General features: G+C 37.7%; 1 protein-coding gene across 13 annotated transcripts in view; it reads left to right on the top strand.

Annotated features, from left to right (window-relative positions):
* The window catches only part of GRID2 (glutamate ionotropic receptor delta type subunit 2), an 804,597-nt gene that overhangs the window by 545,699 nt on the left and 235,145 nt on the right, over window positions 1–23,753 (top strand). For all 13 annotated transcript variants that reach the window (XM_083834802.1, XM_083834813.1, XM_083834803.1 and 10 more), the window contains 2 exons: window positions 10,320–10,373; window positions 19,443–19,616. In XM_083834802.1, the coding sequence (XP_083690928.1) occupies window positions 10,320–10,373; window positions 19,443–19,616 (228 nt within the window). The remainder of the gene's footprint in view (window positions 1–10,319; window positions 10,374–19,442; window positions 19,617–23,753) is intronic.

Raw genomic sequence — 23,753 nt, 5'->3', positions numbered from 1 at the left:
ACCTGTGATAGGAAAATGAAATACTTTCTGTTTCAGTAATGTCAAGCTGATGCTTGGCAACAAATGCTTTTAAGGCAGACAGTGAAGAAGAAAAAAAGAGCAGCACCATTACATTCTGTAGTACAAGATTTTTAATATTTCCCCTGCTACATAGGCAGACTGGATCTTGAGTTTACTAACAGATGTAAAAGGAGTTGAAAACACATTTCCGTATCACTAAAAAAATACATAACATGCTGCCAACATAATCAGGGCTGGATTTTCAAGGCATTCAACTTACATTTAAAAACCTGAATAGAATGGGCAATTTTTCAAAAGCAGTCAGCATCCTGAGGAAAATCTGGCTAACTTATGGATGCTGAGCAATTCAGAAGGATTGGCCCTAAAATAGTCCCTTAATACTCTAGGGAAAAGAAGATGGATTGAGCCTTGCATTTTCAGTTTGTTGATATGAATTTGATCTACATGTTTAGTAATTTTCCTACTTAAATACTTTTTAAACCTCTAAACACAGCAACACCCACACCTAGCAAAAGAGAGCAGAAGAATGATGTCAAATGGACTGTTTTAAATTTAATCAGTATTTTATTTCCCTTCGGTTGCTGGAATTTTGAGTGGACAGGAAGCTTTTCTCATTGAAGTTGGCTGCTACTAAGAGAATTGGTATTTTGTCTTTGGGTTTTTCATTTTTTTGCTTTTAAACAGTGACAAACTAAAAACATTTTCTCATATTACCAAAAGAGCTTTCCGAATCAGTGACCCTGCTTCTTGTATTGCTGTTCATTGCTTCCCTCTTTCAAGTTCTTCCTCAACTCCTGTTTTTCAGCCTCTTTCTGACAGTGGTTTCCATCCTAATTATCAATTCTTCTTCTCATTAAACTGGTGTAAAGGAAGAGTAATTGTAGTGCAATATGTAAAACTACTCAGGTGTAAAATCAGGTATGGATGAGAAGGGAGAGGTTATTTAAAAACACCACCCTTACATGATTCCTTTACAAGTTTTATTTGAATCAATGTCCTTTTCTTGAGTTCAGTCAACCCAAATAATGCACACTGGGAAGGAGACTTACAAATGTACTTTTCTTCCTTTTTAACTGTTCACTGCCTTACTAAAGTGGTACAATTGTCCAGTTAATCATGGTGCACGAGTAGACATATTATGAATATACCTCCATGCTGGAGACAGATTTAAAGAGAGAGCAAATGTGAATTTACATATTTATATGAGCTACCAAAAGAGCACATATTGAAATTATGACATATATCATTTTGTCATCTGCGTTTTCTCCTGCTGCATCCAAAACTCTCTTCACTAGCTGCCTCGTTACCTAAAGCATACATTAAGAATGACCCATCATCAAACTTGACAGTTCTTTTTCCTCTACTAGTGAAAGCCTAGAGCTAATGGTTATTTGCTTGAGCTTCTCTTGGCAGATTAACAGGTTGAAAAGCTTCGTCATATCCACAAGTTTTGACATGAACAAAAATGTCAACATCAGCAAGGCAATTATTTTCCCTATATTGGAGGACATGTCAACAGCCTTCAGTCTGGAGATAGTTTGTTCAAAGGGTAGCTCTTGCATGTCTTTGGGTGTGAAAGGTGGTGAGGTGTTAAAAAGCAAACAACGTTTGTGAGAAATGTTATCACCTTTTAATCTACACAAAGGAGGAAATTTTGGGATTTCAGCACAGATTTAGATTTCTTATGTTTGATTCTTCACTTTCAAATGTCATGGCAACCAGCTTAATTCATAGCTCATATTCAACTCAGATACTCAAGTTTTTTGCTAACTTTCTAACTTCCAAATTGATTTCATCTTTTAAAACAAAAAAAAAAAAAAAAAAGAGGAACAGTTGAGAAACAGATCTTTAAGCAAAATACTACTACTATGAAAAATCTCCAGTTACATGTTGAAAAGATTCCAGTAAATTCTTAAGAAAAGGTAGCACAGGCAATTGTACAACAGTAACAAATCTGAATTTACATGAGGGTTTGAATCTCGTTACTTTGAAATATGCAGTTTCCAGGTGGGAGGTACATTATTGTTCACTGAGAATACTATTTTTCTACTTTTTAGTGTCTGCCTTTGAGTGCAAGTGGCGTAATGTTTTACTCATGGTTTTGAGTTCAAGCAGAGTAATTCGGAATGGAACTGTGTGGTTTTTGTTTTTTTTGCATATTTTACAGTGGATATTACAAGCACTTTTTATAATGATAATCAGAACATAAATCAAAACTTAAATTTGGAAATAGCAAAACTGACTATAAGAATAAAATAATCCTTAAAATGAAAAATTTCTAAAATACAATAAGTATCACTTTAAAACCTGTATTCTACAGGTTGACCTCAGAGGAGGATGCGTGGGTTTAAATTCCTATAAGATAAACACATTATTAGCTCTTCTCAGTGATGAAGGAAATGAAAAAATTTAAATGACCGTTTCTACCAGACAGAAGGCACTTTTAGTGTTCCCAGTGCAAGTCTATAGTCATATTCTCTGAAGTATTAATGCTGTGATTATTTACAGTCTGGAACATTTAACTGTTGATTTGTTTTCTCATATGCCTTTAGTATGGGTCTGATTTCTCTACTTGAACAGTCTCCATCTCTTAAGATCTCCCCTATATCTTAAAATCTTAATACAAGAGAGGCGAAGTCTTCCCTGGAGCTTTACTTGCTTTAAATATAATAAAGATGGCAAGCGGAATCAATGTAAAACTAATTATTTAGTGGAATAACCCAATTTTGTTTAGTTTGAAAGTATCATCTGTTGAAATAAATCTGGGAAACAAAAAGGAAAACTGATCAAGTGGTTCAACTGCTTCTTTCTTTTTCAAAGAAATGTGCTCTCTTTATACAAGCAAATTAAGATATGTCAGCCATCTCAGCTGTCCTTGGAAGGACACTGGAAGACTTCCTTTCCCCCCCAAAGTGCTGTAGAAACTTGCTTTTCAGTACTTGGTAACTAGATGATGAGTAGTCTAGGGAATTCTCTGTCAGGTTTCTCCCAGTGTATTCCATTTTGCTTAGAAGGAACCTGAAGGAACAAAATCCCAGGAAAGGATGTTGCTCCATACCGATAAAAATAATAAATACTGTAATTTTTTTTTTTTTTTTCCTCTCAAGTGTGGAAATGGTTAGGGATTAAAATTGGATTCCAAAAATATTGCCTTTGGTGAAGAGAGATTTTTATGAGCTTTAGTTTCTGGTGTGCAAGAATGAGCTTTACAAATCAGCAACTGATTTCCCTACTGAGAAGTTCAAAGGCTAAGACCAGAGACACAGAAAAGGTCTTGCTGTGACACCAGCAGGAAGTAATGGTACAGATAGCGAGATAAAACGGCAGTGGTTTAAGGATTTCCGTGCTCAAGTCCTGCAGTGTTGAATTTGATGTAGTACACCTCTGTACATTTACCTTCCCAGTCTTCAGCCTATCACCTACCTTTCTTTGTACTACCTGTACATCAGAGATGTAGTTGTCTTTTAGCTTTAATACTTTGGTTTGCGTGCTACTGCTTGAGGAGCCATCTAGACTGCCGTAGGTGCCCAAACTATTCAAACCACATTTCTTCAGTTAAAGGATATGCTGAGAAATGGCTTCTGAGTTCTTATGTTTGTTTGGGGATTTTGCAGGGTGGGGGCTCCCTGTCTCATATACCTGTACAGGATAACATTTTTTAATCATATCTTAGGGATCAACAAATTGCTATGTTCCTAGGAGAGATGAAGACATGTATTTGCCTATAAAACAGCAGTGGTGACTCCAAGAAGCAGGTCTATGAAAAGACCAGACAACAAGTCTAATGATATTGGACAAAAGCAATTTATCAGTCTTCCAGCTGGAAGAGTACAGTATAGATTACAAGACAGTGTAAATGGGGCATATTGTAGATAGAGGATGTTTGGAAGAGGCTAGCATGAGTTTGTCCCAGCTCAACTCTTGGGAAAACTGACTAAAAAATCACTTTCTAAATGATTTCAATACCAGTCAGTTCCAAAACAAGGGATTATGCAATGCCATCTGCTGGCTTCTGTGAAAAATCAAACAGAAAATGTGGCGGTCCAGCAGAAAGAGATTCTGCTCCTGGTGGGGCAGAAAATTAACATGAGGGCCAGCTCTAGTTGGAGACACTTCTTCAGCATTTTGAGAAATGAGTCATGACACCTCAGTGGCTACTTGTAGAGCAGTTCCAGCTGTAGCAAAGCTAAAATTGGAGGCTGGGAGCTGTTCCCTGTGTTTCAAACAGGAGACACTTGAGATGGCCAGATTCTACGTGGATCTTTCCATACATGCAGATGAATTTTGAAGATCCAGAATAGTTTTCCTGTGTGTCCTTCGCAAGGGTTCTTGTCTGTATCTGGTAGTATTGGCTCATGTCTTTGGGCCATATCTTATAAGGAAGGAGACATGTAGAGAATTTTTAATTTCATTTTCCAGGAAACTGCATGCCCCTTTTGTTGGGAAGCTATTTTGCTTTCTTGCTTGTTACTGTAAGAAATATTATCCTGAAAAGTAATGAGAATTATTATGAGAAAAGCTTGCATGCTGACAATACTGCTGCTTTATTTGCTTTGGATTGTCTCGCATTTAGCCCATTTGAAGGTTTGAGTATGAACAATAGAAATAGCTGTGATAAATTGTCAGGCTCTTCCAAAGATTCAGAAGTTCTGGAGTTACTGCCAATGACAGATGGTTTGTCCTTGCTCATCACTTGTCTTCTTGACAGCATTTTTCTACTCTATGCAAAATCTCCCTTGGTGTGCAGTTTAATTCTTTAGAAAAAGAAAATTGTTTTCTGCTTCATTCATGTTCTTGCTCATCAGTTCAATAGCACCCGCGTTTGACTAGGTGGAACACCTTCCTCATGAACCAGAAGTTTGATTTATTTTAAAAGGGTGTTAAGAAAACCGCTGGAGTTTGACATGAGCGCATTTCTGAAGTTACAAAGATGTTAAGAATGATCTTTTATATCTACTGCTGTGGATAGCACTCCATACTCGACAGGCTATTTTGTTTGCTGCAGGATTTACGCAACTAATGACACAGTGTTTTCAAATACTCCAGTGTGAACTCTCAAGCTGAGCAGTGGTTGAGTGGGTAGAGAATGAATCTTTTTTTTAGTTTTTCCACAATTTTATATAGTCTGTTTCAGAACTGGCCTGCCCACATACTGCTTTATCTCTTACAATTGGAGAATTATGTGATATGTCAGTAAATACTAGCAGCCTATAAATGAACAAATGCTGAATGGCAAAAAATAGAAATTGTTCATTTAAGTTGTTGGCTCTATTGGCCATTCTCTGCTTGTTCCCTGATTTAGTTGGGTGAGACAGAACTGTGTGAGTTGCTTTGGCCATTGGACTGCAAGGATGCAGCTCCCCAGTTCATACAGGAGTTCATCTGCTTATGCACATTCCTGCAGTGAAGGCACTCAGCAGCACACTGGAAACGCCACCTCAACAGCACAAAATGTTTTATTTAGTATTGTTTTCATTGTGAACATCAGAAAGGCAGCCAGCCAGTTTCAAATATTTACCCTCTCAATAAGTAGTCTGAACTACACAACAGTTGATACAGAATTGAGATGTTTCTGCTGCTTCCAGCTACTGCTAATATGATTCATCAGTTAATAAAGCAAAATATTGTCTTGCAGCCATGTTGGGTTAGGCCAAAGACTACTTCAGGGTCTTATCTCTAAAAGCTTCCATAAATGAATGCCTAAAGAAGAGTAAGAATGGGATAACCATATACAGTACTGTCTTAATAGTCTCTCAGGTACCAGCTATATTTATGTTTAGAGAGCCTGCTGTGTTGAGTATAGCTTTGTGTGCCTAGTAAACCACAGCTGGATTCTTGCATGATTTCCCCTAGATAAGTATGAAAAAAGAATTTGTCAATATGTGTATGGTTTTATTCCTTTTCGGAAAGGGTTAGCTCCCTGCCATTTAATATCTGTGTAGGATTTTGTTGTTCTGCCATCGTTATGAATGCACACCATAGTTTTTCTCAGTTTCATCTTAAGAGGTGAGCTATATAAACAATACGGTCACCTGCCTTCTGTCTCATATGGAAATTTCCAATCTGTCCCTTGCCTTTCCTGAGTGCACAGCTCTTGCTTCTTGTCACAGAGCCAGCAGAACAAGCGGATGAATCTGAAACTTGCATCATATTCAAACAGTTGGGGTCTTGAGGTCCCTAGCTCCTACACGCCCCCATCAAATTTTTTTATTGCTTCTAATATGCAGGATATCAGATTTCTTTTTCATTAATGCCCTTATGCCTTTGCAAGTGTTATTTTGTACATTCATTGTTCCCTGGCACAAAACGCAAGTTCATGCCAGCTCATTTGATATGCATGCAGATGTGAATTTCAACAACAAAAAGATTGTCACTCAGATAACAGATACATTTCAACTTTTTGAACATATTAGCTTCAACAGGAGTATGTAATGAAGTTGTTTAGAAGGTTTCTATGACTATGTTGTATGTGCTTTTTGGTTAGGATCAATTTTAGCAGAACCAGACAAGCTCTTTTTTTTTTTTTTTTTTAAACAGTAATGTTATTTATTATCATCCCTTCCAAGTGAAGATGCAGTGGCTTTCTAAGTAAACAAAACAGCAAACTCGGTAGAAAGACAAGGGCATTATGGAACATTGTGTCATGACTGTAAAGACATGCCACTGTTTTGCTGGATAATTGGAGCTAGGCTGTGTTGCTGCTAGCTTTAAATTTATTATTTTTTTTGACTGATTTAATGTATTCAGGAACTTGTAAACATATGCTTAATAACTGCTGATTGAGAGAATCTTCTGACAGATTATGCGTATGATTACTACTGGTGTTTGAAGAAAACTTCAGGATTGAACAACTTGTTTCAAGCTTCAAAACTGAAGGAAGGACACACGTAGTATTGTATTTATTTTTCTGTAAAACAGTGGCTGTGCCTGTGCATTCTCCTAACACACTGAAAAACTTAGAAAGCACAATAATTGTAAAATATCAGAAGGCTATTAATAATGGTAGTGATAATAGTGAAGTGCCATAAGGACATAGTCAGAATCTGCACCGCCCAACTTCAGAGTCGATTAAACGAAAAATATTGGCCATGCTTGGAGAAGAGAGGTGCTGGGACTGAGACATAGCATCCTGAGCCTGCTGAAATGGGCAGCTCTTCTGTGAGTGTTTTCAGGGTGACTTAGGATTTCATCAGTTAAGACCAGATGGCCCAAGGGCACAAAGATGGTCCTGAAATGCCAGTTGAATGCTAGGTCCCAGTTTAGAGGTAAATCTGTATTTCATCAATATTATTATTATTAATAATAATATTTAGCAACTTTCTTGGGATATCATCAGTTGTATTTTTAAGCAACCACTTTCAAAATGAGAAGTTTTTGAATGGAAGCTTTGGGTGTATTGGCTAAGGAAAATGCCAAAAAGCAACTTGTCACAGACTGAAAGGAAAAGTGAATTCTTAAATCATGGGCTATTCATAGCCCATCTAAACTTAGAATATATTTGCTTGAGTGTCTCTGAGTACATTACAAGTTCATCTCAGCTTGACACAAGCTTTTTGAAAATGGATTTAATATTAAATAGATTCATGAATGCATAAACTTTAATGGATAAAACATGATCTTTCTGCTGAGGAGTTTCAACTTTAGCTAAAAAAAACTGATACATTTCATCTTATGCTTTGCAAGTTACAAATAAATCCGTTATGGTTAGCCTGAGATGTTTGAGTGAGACCAGGCAGAGTCGAGTTTAAGTGTTCTATGAGCTGTGTAGAATAAAAATTGTGACTTAAAACCCTACTCTGTTGTAAAGTCCTTATCTAATTGAAATTTGAGAGACTAGACAAAGTAGTCACACGTAACCAAATATTTTTTTTAAAAAACTAAATGAACTTAAACTAAAGTTTTAATGTAAGGTAAAGTGCATTAAAATCTGATCAGCAGAAGTTTCAGGCACAAAGAAGTGATCAACCCCACTTTTACTGTTAGTAAAAACTGAACGGAAAGTGTTAATATTCATTTTGTAGAAGATTCCGTCATTCTGAATATTCAGTTGAGTGCAGTTTTGAAGCAGAGCAAGAGCTGAGGAGTATTCTGTGGAACATAATCATTTTCATTTCCCTAACACCACTAGGAGCCTTGACTCTGAAGATGTCCCTCTGACAGGTTGTCTCAGAGCCACAGGAACCTTGGGAGACCTCATCTTGAGCACAGTAGTCAGGGCAGAATAACTGTCCCTGGTGGGATGTCCCGAACCCAGAAGTTTGGAGGAATAAATTTGGCAGGGAAAGAAGAACCAGAAAAAAATGGCAGATTTTCAAACCTACTTTTGTTTTTGGAAATTCTGCTTACTTTCCAGCATAAACACATGTAGATTGACTAGCAGGATTGTTTCTGCTTCAGTCAGGTGTTGATTTGTTTTGTCTCATGGTAAATGTAAATGATACTGCTTATGTTGTAAATGGCATAAACTTTCTATAGTTTGGAACTTGGGAGTAAATGCTGCCTCGAGAACATTATGATTACTGTTGTGTCAGTTTTTAACTTTTCTGTCTTCCTGGATGCATTTGTCTTCCAGCTGGTTTGATATGAGAGAGATGGTTACAAGCGATGCTCCAGCTCAAGCATCTGCTCAGGTCCTGTTGTCATGCCCCCCATCTCTTACTCACTTTCTCTCCTTTTCCTTTCCATGTGCCATGTAGACACCTACTGTACAGAATGTAAGAAAACATCAAAGGAACACGGCAAAATATGCTGTTGTCACCACAGAGAAAGAGCAACAAATCTAAATTTCAAGTAAAGTGAGGATCCTGATTCCTACTGCTAGTAATACTGAAATTTTCTGGGAGCACATTAGCAGCCATGGCTTTCATTTCCCCTGCTTTCTTAGTGGCACTCTGAGAGTTTCAAATAAGAACTCCGTTCATATACTGCTGTTCTTGTTTTTTTTCCCCGGTCTCTCTAGATCAGAATTTCCAATCTTGCCTGTCACTGTAGTAAATAAGTAGTGACCCCAATTCTAATGGCCTCTGAATTAATAATGAAGGTTAGCAGTAGGGGGTCTTTTGCTGCTTTTAAGGTTTGTAGCCAGTTAAATTGTTCTCCTTTGGACATTGTACAGTATAAATTGTAATCATCCTGGGCAACTACTATTAGTGGTGGTCATTGTTAAAAGGCAAACATGCCTGCTGTACAATGATCCAAGCAGCAGCAGACCAGCACCAGTCATCTATTTAAACGTTATAACACTGCAAGTTCCAAGCCCTGTTTCTGTTTTTGTCTTTTTTTTTTTTCTTTCTAGATTTTAAAAGACTTTTGAGTATCCACTGGTTTTAAACTGTGAATCAAGATGGTGATTATACAAACAAAATTAGATTAGCTTTGTTTTAAAACTGTATCAGTGTCAATGTCAATTCAGTTTCATTTCGAGAAAAAGACATAAAGGCATCCAGCTTCTTCTATAGTTTTACTGGTCTTCATCCAATCAATGATTTCTTTCCTAGCTAATGAAAGAAGACCATTTGCATTTTTTTTCTCTTTGCTTCCAGTGCAAAGGGGAATCAAGTATGACTTGCCACAAAAGTGTAGTGAATTCAAAAAGGGAAATAACAGGGCTGAGTGAAAAATGAGTTAGGAAGTAAAATTTTAGGCAAGCATGGAGGCATCTCCTAGACTATTTTTCAGCAAAGGAAAGGACAGGATGCATGGGAGAAGGATTTGAGGCCCTCTGTGAGCATAGCCAGGGACATGCCATCATTCGTCATTCTAGTGACAGCACTCCTTCTCAAGAAAATTTTTTCCTCACCACTCTGCATTTCTGTAAGTGTTTCTGTAAGTGTAATTACTGTAAGGATTGTTGGCTTTTATTCTTATATTTTTTTTTTTTCTCCAGCTCACAGGCTTCCAGGCTAGGTGTGCACTGGGAAGGCCTCAGAGGCAAGAGTACAAAAATCTGACATGAGTTGTCTGATATTCATTTTCGGCCTTCCTCTCTGTTGCTCCATCTCACCACACAATATTAAGGCAAAAACGATTTCATTTTCTCCTCAGTCAACTGAAACATATTCTCTTCTGTGATGCCAGCAGTGAAATGTACTTTCCAACTTTAATTAGCAAGTCAAACAATAACACAAATGCTTCTGCAGAATTTTACTAAAGGTTTTCTATCCTCAGTTGAATAACAAAGGTCTTAAAGAGCATGTGCTTCATTTTTTGTCATTTGCAGAGAGCATCCATTTCATTTTTTATTTTTTTCTGGTTTTCATAAGCAAGATGACTGATAGCTGATTTGTTCTCTATTTCAGGTCGTGGAGACTAATTTGGTTGCTTTTGACTGTCACTGGATCATTATAAATGAGGTAACTCTCAAGTGAACATTGCTGTGAACCATGAACCCTGTTTTCAGGCTTACTGACAAATATTTATGCCGATCTTGCATTTGCCAACAGGAAGCAATAGCTACAACGAAGTTCAGGCATGCTGAGAGGGTGGACATTTAATAGAAATAGAATGACAAGGTTTAGGATTTTGTTGTTTTGTCTTGACTATTTTAAAGAGAAGTCCTTGAATGCATAAATGAAAAATAATCTGAAAACCAAAAAAAAAAAATTTCCTACTGAATATCTTGAGCTTTCACTTTTGTCTTGACATGAGCTGACTGTTTTAAAGGATCTCCTTAAGATCATTTTTCATGCAGAACAGGTCTTTTCTACTGGAGTGCTTGTGTTTCATTCATATTTTAATTACTTATTAAAATATAAAAATAAAAATACCATCTTTCCCTTTCCTATAAGAATTTCCCTAAAATTCAATCATGGTTGGTACCCAAAACCTCAGTGGGAGGCTTTTTGGTAGACTTCTCTATCAGGTCATATGTCAGTGTTCCTGAAGGAAAAGAAAAGAAGTTAAACTGAGATCCTATTTTTAAACTGTGAAATAGGTTCTTCCATGAACACTTGTCAGCTAAACTATGACAAGTCAATGTGTAGTAGTTTTGCATGTAAAACATTGAACAATGCAGTTGTTCATAGATTTGAAGGCATTCAGATTTTTTTTATTTTCTTTTCTGAAAAGCAATTTAGGTCCAGAATGGCTGGGTTCCCGGAGGAGGTAACTCACCCCTAATGTGTAGATCATGCATCTCCTTGATGTTCTCAGAATAAAAGATTGCTTGGAGAAATTGCATGTGAATTCCAGATCTGCTCTCCGGATTTACTGTGCACTTCTGTTTTCCTATCTAGTTAATAGATTTTCATTAGTGCAGTGTGCTTAGTAGCAAGGTAACTCAATATGAAGCTTTTTTTTTCAAGGTTATAGTAAGGTATAGTGTGTTACAGTGAGATAGTACTTTGGCCAGTGGATTTCAAGCCAATTTTCTGTGGAGAAAATTATGCCTCATTAAGTGCTGGGTTCAGGAAAAATTATTTCTTTGCACCCTGTATTGCTCCTGACCAGTGATTTTGTTTGTTCGTCAGCACTGAATAGAGTGGGCCTTAGTGGTTGAGAACCCCACTCTAAACTACAGAAGGTCATGTGAACTGCACAGAGATTTTATTTTTCCTGTCAGATTAAACTAGAATTCACTTGCAGTAAAAGGTCTCTTCAACTGGAGTGCTGATCTGTACTCTTCTGAGTTATTAGTTTTAAAAAAGACATGAGCCAAATCTAGATCAGTAGAAGTCAACTGTTAAACTCAGTATCAAGAAATTCCTAGACAGGTTCCTAGACAGAGCCCAGAATAAGGTTTTTGCATGCTTTTTACATGCATCAAGCTCCTCCACTCTCAAAATCAAAACTAAAACCAAGGATCCATTCCCAGCATGCGTACTTTCTATATGTTTTGTATTCAGAAATTAGTGTCTCTATAGAAGAAATTTTGCTTTCTGAGAGTTATTTGCACCCTGTAGCAGGTAAAACAGAAGAGCAATCAAAGTGGTTACCACTCTAAACTGTCTTCTCTGCTCCAAAACTTGTCCTTTCAGCTGTGACTCCCACAGCTAGAAGAGCTGAGTGATGTATGCAAAGACACGCGCATCATCCCTTCTTTGTTTTATAGTTTTGTAGGTAAAATGGGTGGAAGCTGAGATTAAGCTCATTCTTACAAGCTATGCTGCAAATCATAGTCATTAAAATCTTGTCTGTATCCCATTCAAAGCTGTCATCTTTGATGAACGTGAACATGTTTAATGCCATGCAAAGTAAACTCTTCAGCTATCTCAGCTTCATCTGCTTCTGGACCTAAATCCATATCCCCACTTAAGTAATTTACTATCAAGCGCTGTTTGTTAACTCTGGGATTTAGACTTGATAATCCTTGTGCATCCCTTCCAACTCAGGATATTCTGTGATTTCAAAATGCTAATAATCTCAATATTTTGTGCATGCAAAGATCAGATTAGCAGTAAGATTAGCTGATGATATGGAAGAAATCATGTTTTGCTCTACATTTCCTTCGGGTAAAGGAAAACTATGTTCAAATCACTACATTCAATTTACACAGAATTATAAATATTTCCTCAATAATGAATCTTGCGTGGTATTATTTATTTGTTGCAACAGTTTACCAGTTCAGTACTAAAATCACAATCCCCTCGCTTCAACAGTGCAAGATTTGGAAATGGAATAATTTACAGGACCCCTGTGTGTATTATATAAAATATACTTCACACTCAAATCCAGTCCTTTTGATATGGTTGGCCATTAACTGTTGATGACCACAGTACTTCATATGACTGTGAAGTGATCTGAGAGCTCTGCCCATTTTTCTGCAATTGGCTACACAAATCTTCTGTAGTGAACATGGACATCCATGATTTTGTGCGTGTATTAGCAAGATCACTGTCAACAAAGTAACTATAACAATGCTTCTCTTGCCACCTAATTTGAAAATTTAAGATGCTCTAATAGAGTGAAAATGCATTGTTTCGCAAAGTCTACACATGACAAATTCCTTGCCATGAGATAAATAAACTGTCTTTCCCATTTCATCACTGTGCCATGGGGATACAGCATACTGAGTATAATAGCATGGAAGGAAATACCACCTTCAGCTTTGAGATTGTGAATCTACTTAGGTTTTTGAAGTAACATCTGTTATTTTAATTGCTTGCTTTAAATGCTGTAATGCATAGAAAGAGTTCCTTAATTTTTATAGTACCATTAGATGCTATTTTAGGTAATACAGAAAATTTGCTTGAAGACTGTATCAAAACGAAAATGCATATGTGGGAGGAGGGGGTTTGTTCCTATAAAATGAAAGGATTCATAATTTGCTAAAGCATAATACATCTTATTAGTCCTTTGCAAATAATACAAATCTTTTCTGCCTGATCAGTGCATTCAGTTGAGGAAGCACTCTCCAAATAAATGTTCCTATTTCTTCAGGGCCTTAAAGCAGATGGTACAATTCTGTATTTAAAATTTGCAGGAGTCATAGATTTGAATGTAATCATAATCAGATATGCATTAACAAAATGTGAGAATGGATTTCTTTCTTTCTCCCTGCCTATCTTTCTCTCTGCTTTCTTCTTTTCCTCTGCACAGTAGTACGTGTAACCTTGAAAAGCTCAGGGTAGTAAAATTACATTTCTTTATTACTCTTAAATCACAAATGCACAGTAAGCCTAGATTTTATTTAGTGGAACCGAAGAAGGGACATTTCTGTGATTGTCATCACTTTTCCTTCCTCTGCTCTTTTTTTTTTTTTTTAATGAAAGAAATGTCCCTTTTTTAATTTTAAATCCATTTCTGTCTCAAGCATTTTGCTTTGTTAAAGCATTCAGGGACATCATAATATGCCCAAGGCTGCCACCAGTTCTCTATTACTATTGTTTACTCAAGGTAACTCTAAAACACTTTACACTGCCTACAGTAGCCATACAGGAGGTAAAAATATTAATGCTGCTACAAAAGATTGGTCGGGCTTCATCTGCAATAGTATGCATGACTATGACCAACTGTATTAAAATAAAACTAGAACAAGTGCACAGAAAAGCTGATTTGTGTGAGAAGAGACTGGAAAGGTTGGCTTGGTTACCCTATGAAAATAAAGACTGAAAGGGGATATGCTCTCTGTTTACATATTGAGTGTGAATAAATGTATCCTTGTCAAGGAATACAGAGGACAAGGTTGCCACAAAAATAAATGAGTTCAAAACTGACCATGAATAAAGTGAGGGTGAAAGTTAGTAGTAGGTTTGTAATTACCGGAAGTGTCAGAGTCTGGAAGAACCCCTTTGAGGAGAAACATGTGTAAAAAACTAAAACTATTTTAAAGAACAGTTTATTGGAAAAGATCCAGTGACAGGTTTGTCTGTTGTAGCACAGGAGAGTAATGGAAAACCTATGAGGCTGCATTCAAAACCTGCCTTCAGATGACCATGTGTTTTTCATAGGAGAGGGCTGGTCATCAACTGATGCATTCAACTAGTTCCATTGTGTTTTGGCCCATTGAACTCCAGCACTGAACTTCAGCAGGATTGGGTCCAAAAATCATAGCTCAATTCCAGAAGCTCATGTAATTCTACATTTGAATGTGGATAATTGATTAATATTAGTGTTAGAGTCTCGTTTCAGCCCTTGGGTTTTTCAACTGTGACAGCAAGTCAAGTGTGAAATGTCACCTTGTTTGGTATACCCTCCCTCTCACACTGATTACAAAGCTGCCGGGTCTTTTTTTCAGACAGGTTAGAGCTGATGGACATGGGAACATTCTGCACATGGGAATGGCTTTCCTTACTTTCTCCAAATGCTCTTACATTATTTTCTCTGTCAAAGTTAAAAATAGGTATGATTCTTTTTCTGCCCCTTTTTCTCCATCTTATCTCCCTGCTTTTTCTTCATCCTCCCCAGAATCTAAGAAACTCTGTGGAGATGTAATGGGGCAAATGCTTATGCAGGTCAAGATGTTTCTTTACTTGTCTTGGAGCTACATCTGCTTGCACCTTTCCCTCAACTGCTCCTCTTTTGAAAGTGTTGAGGAATACAGGAAGGGCATAGCACAAGTACTGTCATGCTCACCACTGCTCCTGCCAGGCAAGAACAGTGGCAGCTCAGAGGCCTAAAGGGGGGGTGGGGGGGCGTGGACAGCCCCCCCATCCTGCTGTGGCCCCTGCTTGTCCTCTCTGCAGCCAGCTTTCAGAGGAGGAAGAAATATTCCCCTCTCTGAGTGTGATTAAGGATGTGCTGAGAACATGGCAGTAGAAGTAACTTCTGGAGAATAAGGTATGTCCAATACATGATGAGCTCTGGAAGCATCTTGGATGAAAGTTAAGATGCATCCATAAGGAAAGATTCTTGTTTGGGGCTTATTACAGGAGCAGATAAATAATGTGGATAAATTCTTTCCCTCCATGTCTCTCAGTAACTGTACAGTTGCTCTATGGTGAATAGTAATTCTGTACCTAAATTGCTTATCTTAAAGAAACCAAGCTGAATGGCAATATACACTGGATGCCCAGTCTTATTTCCCACTGGAGTCTGTGCCTGATATGTTGAGATGATCCTCTTCAGTCCCCCTTTTTCCATTTCATCTGCAAAGACCTATTCATTTAAAATTGCAGTCCTTTCTTTATTTGCTTGTCTACTAGGGTGAAATGGACATCTAATTTTATCCATATTCAATCTGAAGAAGGACCACCTCCCCCTTATTCCAAGTTCAGACCGACAAAAGAAAGGTTTGGAACTATATCTTGTACTTTGGATCTTTCCAGAAAAACCCACAAAACCTAACCTAAAATTATACAGGTGCCAACTCAGTTCAACTTGGCCAACTTTGTGATTTTTTTGACATTTGGTACTTGTATAACAGATCATCTGCCATCCTCATATCATTATACTGTATCCTCCTTTGAAGTGCAAATGAAAATTGTTTCCTCTCATACAATAGTTGCTTTATATAGTTTTCTTAAGTCAGATCCAAAATTCAAGAATGAGAGATGATATTGGAGAGTCATTATATAAAAGGCTCATCACTCTGCCAGTGCCAAGTATTAAGAAATGACAAAGAAATACATAGCAAATGACTGAAGTTGAGTTTGGGTTTGCATGGCATTGCTTTCCAGTTAACCTAAAATTTGAATTTGTGATATAATCAGTGGAACTCACAGCACTTAAAATGACAGTTATTATTCTATTGATGTTTATATCTTAGCACCACAAGAAAATCTCTGTGGTGTTTGTATTCTGTTATTAGTTCCCAGGTGGTGTATAAAAATATGAGGTAGCAAATTAATAAGTAAAATGCATAAAAAATGCTGATTACAGAAGAAAGAAATACACTTTTGAGAGAGAAAAGATAAATGTTTGAGCAGCTGAAAGTTAAAACTCTTTTACAGTATTGTTTAGCAAGGTAACATCACCATGCAGGTATAATTTTTTACATTATTAAAACCATTCTAATAGTCTTGCTATTACAGATTGGTCACAATATGTAATGAAACCAGACAAACTTCTTGTAAACGCTCCAAGAAAGGATATAGTTTAAAATGAAGATAAGATTCTTGAACTCTCCTTTCTGATTTTATTAAAGGAATTTTTAAAATAACACACGCTTTGCTAAAACAGCATATTTTTTTAACATTACAGCTAGTGAAATGATACAAACTAAATGAAAAGACAGCATCTTAAGCTGAGAGAAACCATTATCTATGGTACATTAAGGATTAATCGACTGGAAATGCAAGATATTACAGTGGACACAGCTGATGCCATGTGTTATTTTTGTTTGTGGAAAAATCTATATTTCATAAGGAACATTAATAACAGATGCATTCAAAGCTATGGCAATCTGTGAAAAGGAATAAAATAGTTTTACTTTAGTTGAGAGAGCTGAAAGTAAAATTTACATCTCACGTGTTTTTCTTCTGAGATTTAAAGAAAATAAATGCCAATATGTCCAAACCACATGTTCTAAAAGATTACATTCAAGAAACTTTAACTGAAGACCCAGGAAAAAAAACAAATAACAACAAAAAAAAAACCACAGGATAGTTGTCTCAGTATTTGAAGAGCTTTGTTTTCAGAAGCCTTGACCACCTTTTCACAATAAAGAATCTGTAATTTGCATTCAAATCTATTTCCTGCTTTCTCCAAAGAAACGGGTTTAGAGATCAGGACACTAGAGGCAAGAATGACAATGGTGTTTAGTTGCAGGCATAACAGTGCAAAAGTGCAAAATCCTTTCAAGAGAAGCTAGAAATACACAAATGAGAATCAAATATTCAATAGATTGAAGGTGTATGCAAGGGTATTTTAAATGCAGGCTGCTAAAGGGAGTTCCTCAAGCACTTTCCGTACAGGGGAATTAGGCCTGTGGCTAGCGGTGTCCCCCAGGGGTCAGTACTGAATCCAGTGCTACTCAACTTACTCATCAGTGACCTGGATGAAGGGATGGAGTGCACCCTCAGTAAGTTTGCGGACAATACAAGGTTTGGCAGAATGACTGACACAACAGAGGCCTGTGCGGCCATTCAGAGGGACCTGGACAGGCTGGAGAGTTGGGCAGAGGGGAACCTCACGAGGTTCAACAACGGCATGTACAGGGTCCTGCACCTAGGGAGGAATAACCCCAGGCACCAGTACAGGTTGGGGGCTGACCTGCTGGAGTGAAGCTCTGTGGAGAGGAACCCGGGGGTCATGGTGGGCAACAAGTTAACCATGAGACAGCAGTGTGCCCTTGTGACCAAGAATGCCAGTGGGATCCTAGCCTGCATCAGGAGGAGTATGGACAGCAGGCTGAGAGAGGTGATCCTTCCCCTCTACTCAGCCCTGGTGAGGCCACACCCGGAGTATTGTGTGCAGTGCTGGGCTCCCCAGTACAGGAGGGACGCAGAACGTCTAAAGAGGGTCCAGGGTAGAGTCATGAAGGTGATTAAGGGACTGGAGCATCTGTCCTTTGAGGAAAGACCAAGTGAGCTGGGCCTGTTTAGCCTAGAGAAGAGGAGATTGAGAGGGGATCTTATCAACCTCTACAAATAGCTGAGGGGACAATGTAAAGAGGATGGGGCCAAACTTTTCTCAGTGGTGGCCAGTGAGAGGACAAGGGGTAATGGGTATAAATTGAACCACAGGCAGTTTCATCACCATATGAGGAAGAACTTCTTTAGGGTTTGGGTCACAGAGCACTGGAACAGGCTGCCCAGAGAGGTGGTGGAGTCTACCTCTCAGGAGATATTCAAAACCTGACTGGATACAATCCTATGTAATATGTTCTAGGTGCCTGCTTGGGTGGGCGGGTTGGACTAGATGATCTCTGGAGGCCCCTTCCAATCTCAACCATTCTGTGATTCTGTAAATTATCCCAAAGTTAAATGTCTGGGAAGTTTTGGGGCGTCAGCTTCTGTTATTAAGATGGATTATGGACAAACAAGTATGGTGGAAAATAAATTCTATGTAAAAAAGCTGAACAGTTTAATACGTTGTTTCTCCTTCTTTGCAGAAAAATAGACACAGATTGCCTTCAAAACTGCAGGTGAAGTTATTTAAGTCCTCGGAAACAGCCTGTGTATATCAAATGCCAAGTTTTTATGTGCAGGTTGAAGTTGGTTGTGGTTGCCCCTGAGCCTGTGCTCCTCCTATCTATCCCTGCATTCCCTGAGGGTCACATCTTTCAATGGTGTAAAATATTGTGTTGCCAAAGTGCAGGAATTCTTACTATGTAAAGAACTATTTTCTGATTTCCTTAAGTTAAAGTTCCTGCCTTAAAGTTAATCTTTTAAGCTTGTTTCACATATTAGTGTATATATTTAGTAATTTTTTCCTTTGAAGTGTTTGTCCATGGAGCTGAGAGTTCATCTGTAAGCCTTAATAGGTACCCTATGGAGTAAAAGGTTGGTTTTAAATTAGGTTTTGCTATAAACAAGCACATACACACCTGGAATGCTCTAATGCATTTTCTTTGCTCTTATGGTAAATGATGTTCACTAAGTTGCACATTCTTGATATTCTGTTTCTAGGAAATGAACACTTAAGACCTGAATAATTATCTGTGCCTTCACAGCTTCTAAGTAACGCTACACTTAGAAATACATCATGCTATGACTTCCTACTGATTTACACACGATCTGCCAAGAATGCTGTGAAACACTTTTAAGTAAAAGATCAGAGGTAAAAGGAGAGGGGAAAAAAAAAAAAACAACAACAAATGAAACAACTAAGACGAGTTACACCTACAAAGATTCAGGGAGGTTTGGGTATGGTATATTTTAGACTTTTGCAATTGTTACAAGAGTGGTAGGACAGTTCTAATAAGTATGTATATATTCTTCTTGAGACTATGGCAGAGCTCAGCAATGGCCATGTAGCAATCATACATCTCTTGGTCCTCTCCGTTTATTTATTCATTTATTTATTTATCATTTATTGGTAAACTGGTAACATTTCTGTGTTTTAACTTTTATGCATATTGTCTTCCTTGCCTTATCTTTCAGGAAATAAATGATTTGGATGTGCAGGAGCTGGTGAGAAGGTCAATTGGAAGATTAACAATTATTCGACAGACATTTCCAGTCCCCCAAAACATAAGTCAGCGCTGTTTCCGTGGCAACCACAGAATATCTTCATCACTGTGTGATCCAAAGGACCCTTTCTCCCAAAGCATGGAGGTAGTTCATATACTGGTCTATTCCCAACACGGGAGCTGTCTTTTTAGAAAAGTTCAAGGTTTTTCCCCCGAGGCTTAGTGTAATTTAATGTTTATTTTTCATGTCCTATCTGACATGCAGTTTAATGTTTCATGGCATGACAGGGAAAAATACTTGGGCAGGGGATGATCACAATTCTGATGGACGAGAACAAATCGCCCACTTCACAAGTGAGGAAAAAGCAAAAGAAAGCCACGCGATCTCCATACAGTGGGGTATTTGTTTTGTTACACTGCTTGAATTTTATTTTTTGTCATCTCCCAGTGAAGAATTTTCTCCCTATAGCCAATGTTTTTTTAAGTTGCTGCTCTTCTCTGAGCCATATGTGTTGTAGATAGGAAAGCTTTCCTGGTGACCGCCCATGTCATTTTTTCAAGTATTTTCATGTAGGCACCTCAGTCTATCTATCCCCCCCATGTTAGGCTTCATGATGACAAAGCTATGGCAAATCAGGAATGTGAAATTGCCTTTAAAGGTCAGTTTCACTTTTTCTTTCTTTCTTTTTTTTTTTTTTCAAGGTCATTTATGAACTGGTGAAAAGATGACTGTATTGGCATCGGTGCAGGAGGAGCATATCTGACTTAGTAGTAAAGAGAGCAGGCATGGTGCCAAAAGGAAGGAGTGAGAGAATGGGAGAGAAATAGCAGGGTTTTAAAGAGTGACTTTACTTGCCTAAAATGATAAATCAAAGGAGAAAAGGAGAAGCGTGGCTTGTCTTTCCTTGTTTCAGGTTAACTGTAAGAGCTATTGCTTCACTAATTGCTCACAAAACAGCCAGTAAGTGCCTACTGATGACATGAAAAACTTCAGCCATAGTACACTGCACAGTGGTCCTATTAGTGGTCTTAAACAGGGCTGCATAAGTTCAATGGATGCATAGAATATCTGTAGGGGCTATTTAGGAACTGTGAAAAATTTTTAGGTTGTGCTGTTCTGTTGTGGCAGCGTTGTCCTAGGGGAAATTTTTGGTAGTCTATGGATAATACATAAAAATGGAGGGTGTGATTACGTGCAGCCACTAGAGATTGCAAGGAACAGTTTTCATGAACTGAGCTACTAACTAGAGCAATGTGAAAAAAAAAAAAAAAGAATCTTGTTAATAGGAGGTTTCACATTTTGTTTGTTTTTCACTTCAGCTTAACTTTCATTTCACTTCAATGGTGAACTGATTTTAGGAAAGAAAAATTCTAGAAATCTTTTTTCTTTTTCTACAAATTGGCAAATTCCATTTAATGTGTTAGATGGGACCTTATTATACCTTAACCTATGCTTCCTGATCAACCTACAGCTTGGATAGCTGTAATCTTCCTATCCAAAGCTTTTATAACATTTTAGTTCAAAGGAATGATGAAATTTTAGTTTAACTGTTTGCACAGCTCAGTTTCTATGTTCTTGCTTTCCCTGAGATGGCTGCTTTTCATTAGTAGCTAGAGAAACAATACCAAATAGTGACAGGAAGAAAAACTCTGGCATCGTTTCCCCTGTGTCTTCATATGATTCACAGACATTCAAGTAGCTTTGGGGTTTGTTTGCTGTTTCTTTGTTCTCCCCAACAATATTATAAATTAACTTCTATTCCAGTGGGGAGTTGGGACAGTTTATAAATTGAAATTTCTAATGATTTTTTAATGCCATCGAAGTGTGACTAATCAGAAATTTTCTCTGGAAATCATGAGGGTGGATTTCTTTTTTTTCTTTTTTTTTTTCCTGAATTACTCCCCCTAAAGGCTGTGTGAATAATTAATTTTTTCAGCACCTTAATTAAAACACTGAAAAAGATCATGGTGAAGGTCTCTCATTATGTCTCTGGGATTGGCCTAGTCAAAACAATTGCTATAAATTTGTATCACTTTGGAAGCCTCAAAAAGCACAGGAAGTCAAAAAAATTGATTCACAGAATTATTTACTACCATTATCCTTTCGTCTAAAAGCTCTGTGCAGTAGTCAAGGTATGAGTAAAATCAGCATAGTTAATGCAGATTAATCACTCCTACGTAGTCTGATTAAAAGAAATATCTTTCTTCTACACTTTGCAATAAAAATTCACATCCGAGTTTTGAATTGCATCAAGAGCAAGTTATCCAGTTAGCTTGATAATGCAAGAGTCCTGCCATTAGTCTGAGAGACTTGGAATGGATAAAGTAGCAGTAATGGATACTAGGCAATGAATTGAATGTCCTAGGAAATATATGTGGAAAATGACTAGAACTTTCAAGTGACTTTAAGTTTCAGCCCCACTGTGTGTGTTGGCACAGGTACTAAAGGAGCATACCTCTGGCAGTGGAATGGAAGGGTGATTGAGAACCAGAAATTAATTGTAGTGTCTTTATCATTGTGTTATCAGTGATTGATTTCTGTAACTGCTAAGGTGAACTATTAGTAAAGGAATAACAATGCTTAATAATTGCTGAACTCTGTACTCTTGAGCCCTATTAATACTTGATGAAGGCCCAGCTATATTACTCTTGGATTAGTAAGTGCATCCTTCCTGATGAACTGTGACAAGAGTCTTCTATTCCCATGATATTAGGTTATGGAAGCTACCTTGAAAGCAATGTCATTTTGCTGGGAAATGATGACTTGGCATTTGTAGTCCTTCATGTATCAATTTAATCTCATTAGTGGCCTTATTGTCTGTGCTCTCCAGAGTTTTGTGTGGTGGTTGGTTGTTTTTTTCCCCTTTAGTGAAGGCATATTTAAAATAAACATATCTCACAGCATAGTAATAAGTCCTTCTCTCTCCCTCAAACAAATGTCCCTCTGGTGATGACTTCTTTGCAGAAATATGGTTTTAGCTGAAAGGCTTTGACTCCTTTATAGGTTTAGAGAATAAATAGACAAATCATCCAAGTTATTTTAAAAACGCTCAATTAATCTGAACCCAGATCCTCAGTCCGTGCTTCTAATCCTGTCATGCACAGTGATGCCTGGCCTGTGCATCTGCAGGAAGCAAATTAATTCCTGTGCGAGTACTGAAATGGAAATAAAACCACTGGAGTCACGGAATGAGCCTGAGTAAGAATTAAGAGCTGTATTCCAGAAACAGGGTGTGAAGGATCACAGTCATTTAAACGAAAAGTAAAATAAGGATCAGAAGTTCTGTGTGTTTGCGATATTAATGTAAAGGCAATAGGGAATCCTGGGAGTTTATTGGGAGGGGAAAAAAGCAGACCATGAGATCTTCTTCAGTAAGATGTGGAAGGCAAAATGCCCCAGGAAATTCTGGCCAGCGAAGGAGATAGATCACCTCTTTCCTGGATGCTCTGCAGGGAAGGAGTCTGTCACAAAACCTTTCTGTGAGAACTGTACAGAGCAGATTGCAGATGACACAGGCAAAGCCAGCATAAAGATGGAATTTACATAAGAAAATAAATAATAATAATTTTAAAAGGCTATATGGAAAGGATTAGACAGGAAGAAAGGCTTTTTTTTCCCCTATTTTAAGGTGATTTGCCAATTAACATCTTAGATCTTCAGCATTATTGTGCTTCCTTGGCATATACCTGCTCCCAGCAGCTGTGGGACTTTCCCAGTCTTTGGATATTTTCACAAGGTAGAATAAAGGTATTCTCCACAAAGCTGACATAATTTCCCATTGTAAGCTTCCTTCTGTTAAGGTTTTGAGCTGATCAGCTGTATGTCAGTACAACTGACTTTGTACTGTGTGCATTTGAAAGTACATATATAGAAACGGTACCTGGGTAAGTGGAATTGGCACACGAGTAATTTCTTCTCTTGAGTTCCACTGCCTTCTCACTGATGCCAAACTGGAACTTCCTGACACTGCGTGCATGTAAATATGCTCACAGTGAAACATGAACACACGTAAACCGTAAGACCTTGGTCCTGCAAGGAATTAACAGCCATTGCCAAATACTCTGACAGAAAACACTAAATTTCAGAACTAACATGCAACTGCACACAGCGGAAGATTTCGCTGGGTCAGATTTTGTACTAGAAATTGCCTCCATCAGAATTGCCTGCAAAAATCAGGAAAAATAAACATGCTGAAGTTATTTAAGAATTTTCAGAGTTGCTGTTTTTCAAAAGAACAAACAGCCTTGAACAGATTTTGATGGTGTCCAAATGTCTGGCAAC

The sequence above is a fragment of the Anser anser genome, assembly GCF_964211835.1.
Source record: "Anser anser genome assembly, chromosome: 4".
Classification (NCBI taxonomy): domain Eukaryota; kingdom Metazoa; phylum Chordata; class Aves; order Anseriformes; family Anatidae; genus Anser; species Anser anser.
Note: the sequence above shows the minus strand (reverse complement) of the source record. Positions and strands in the feature narration are given on the sequence as shown.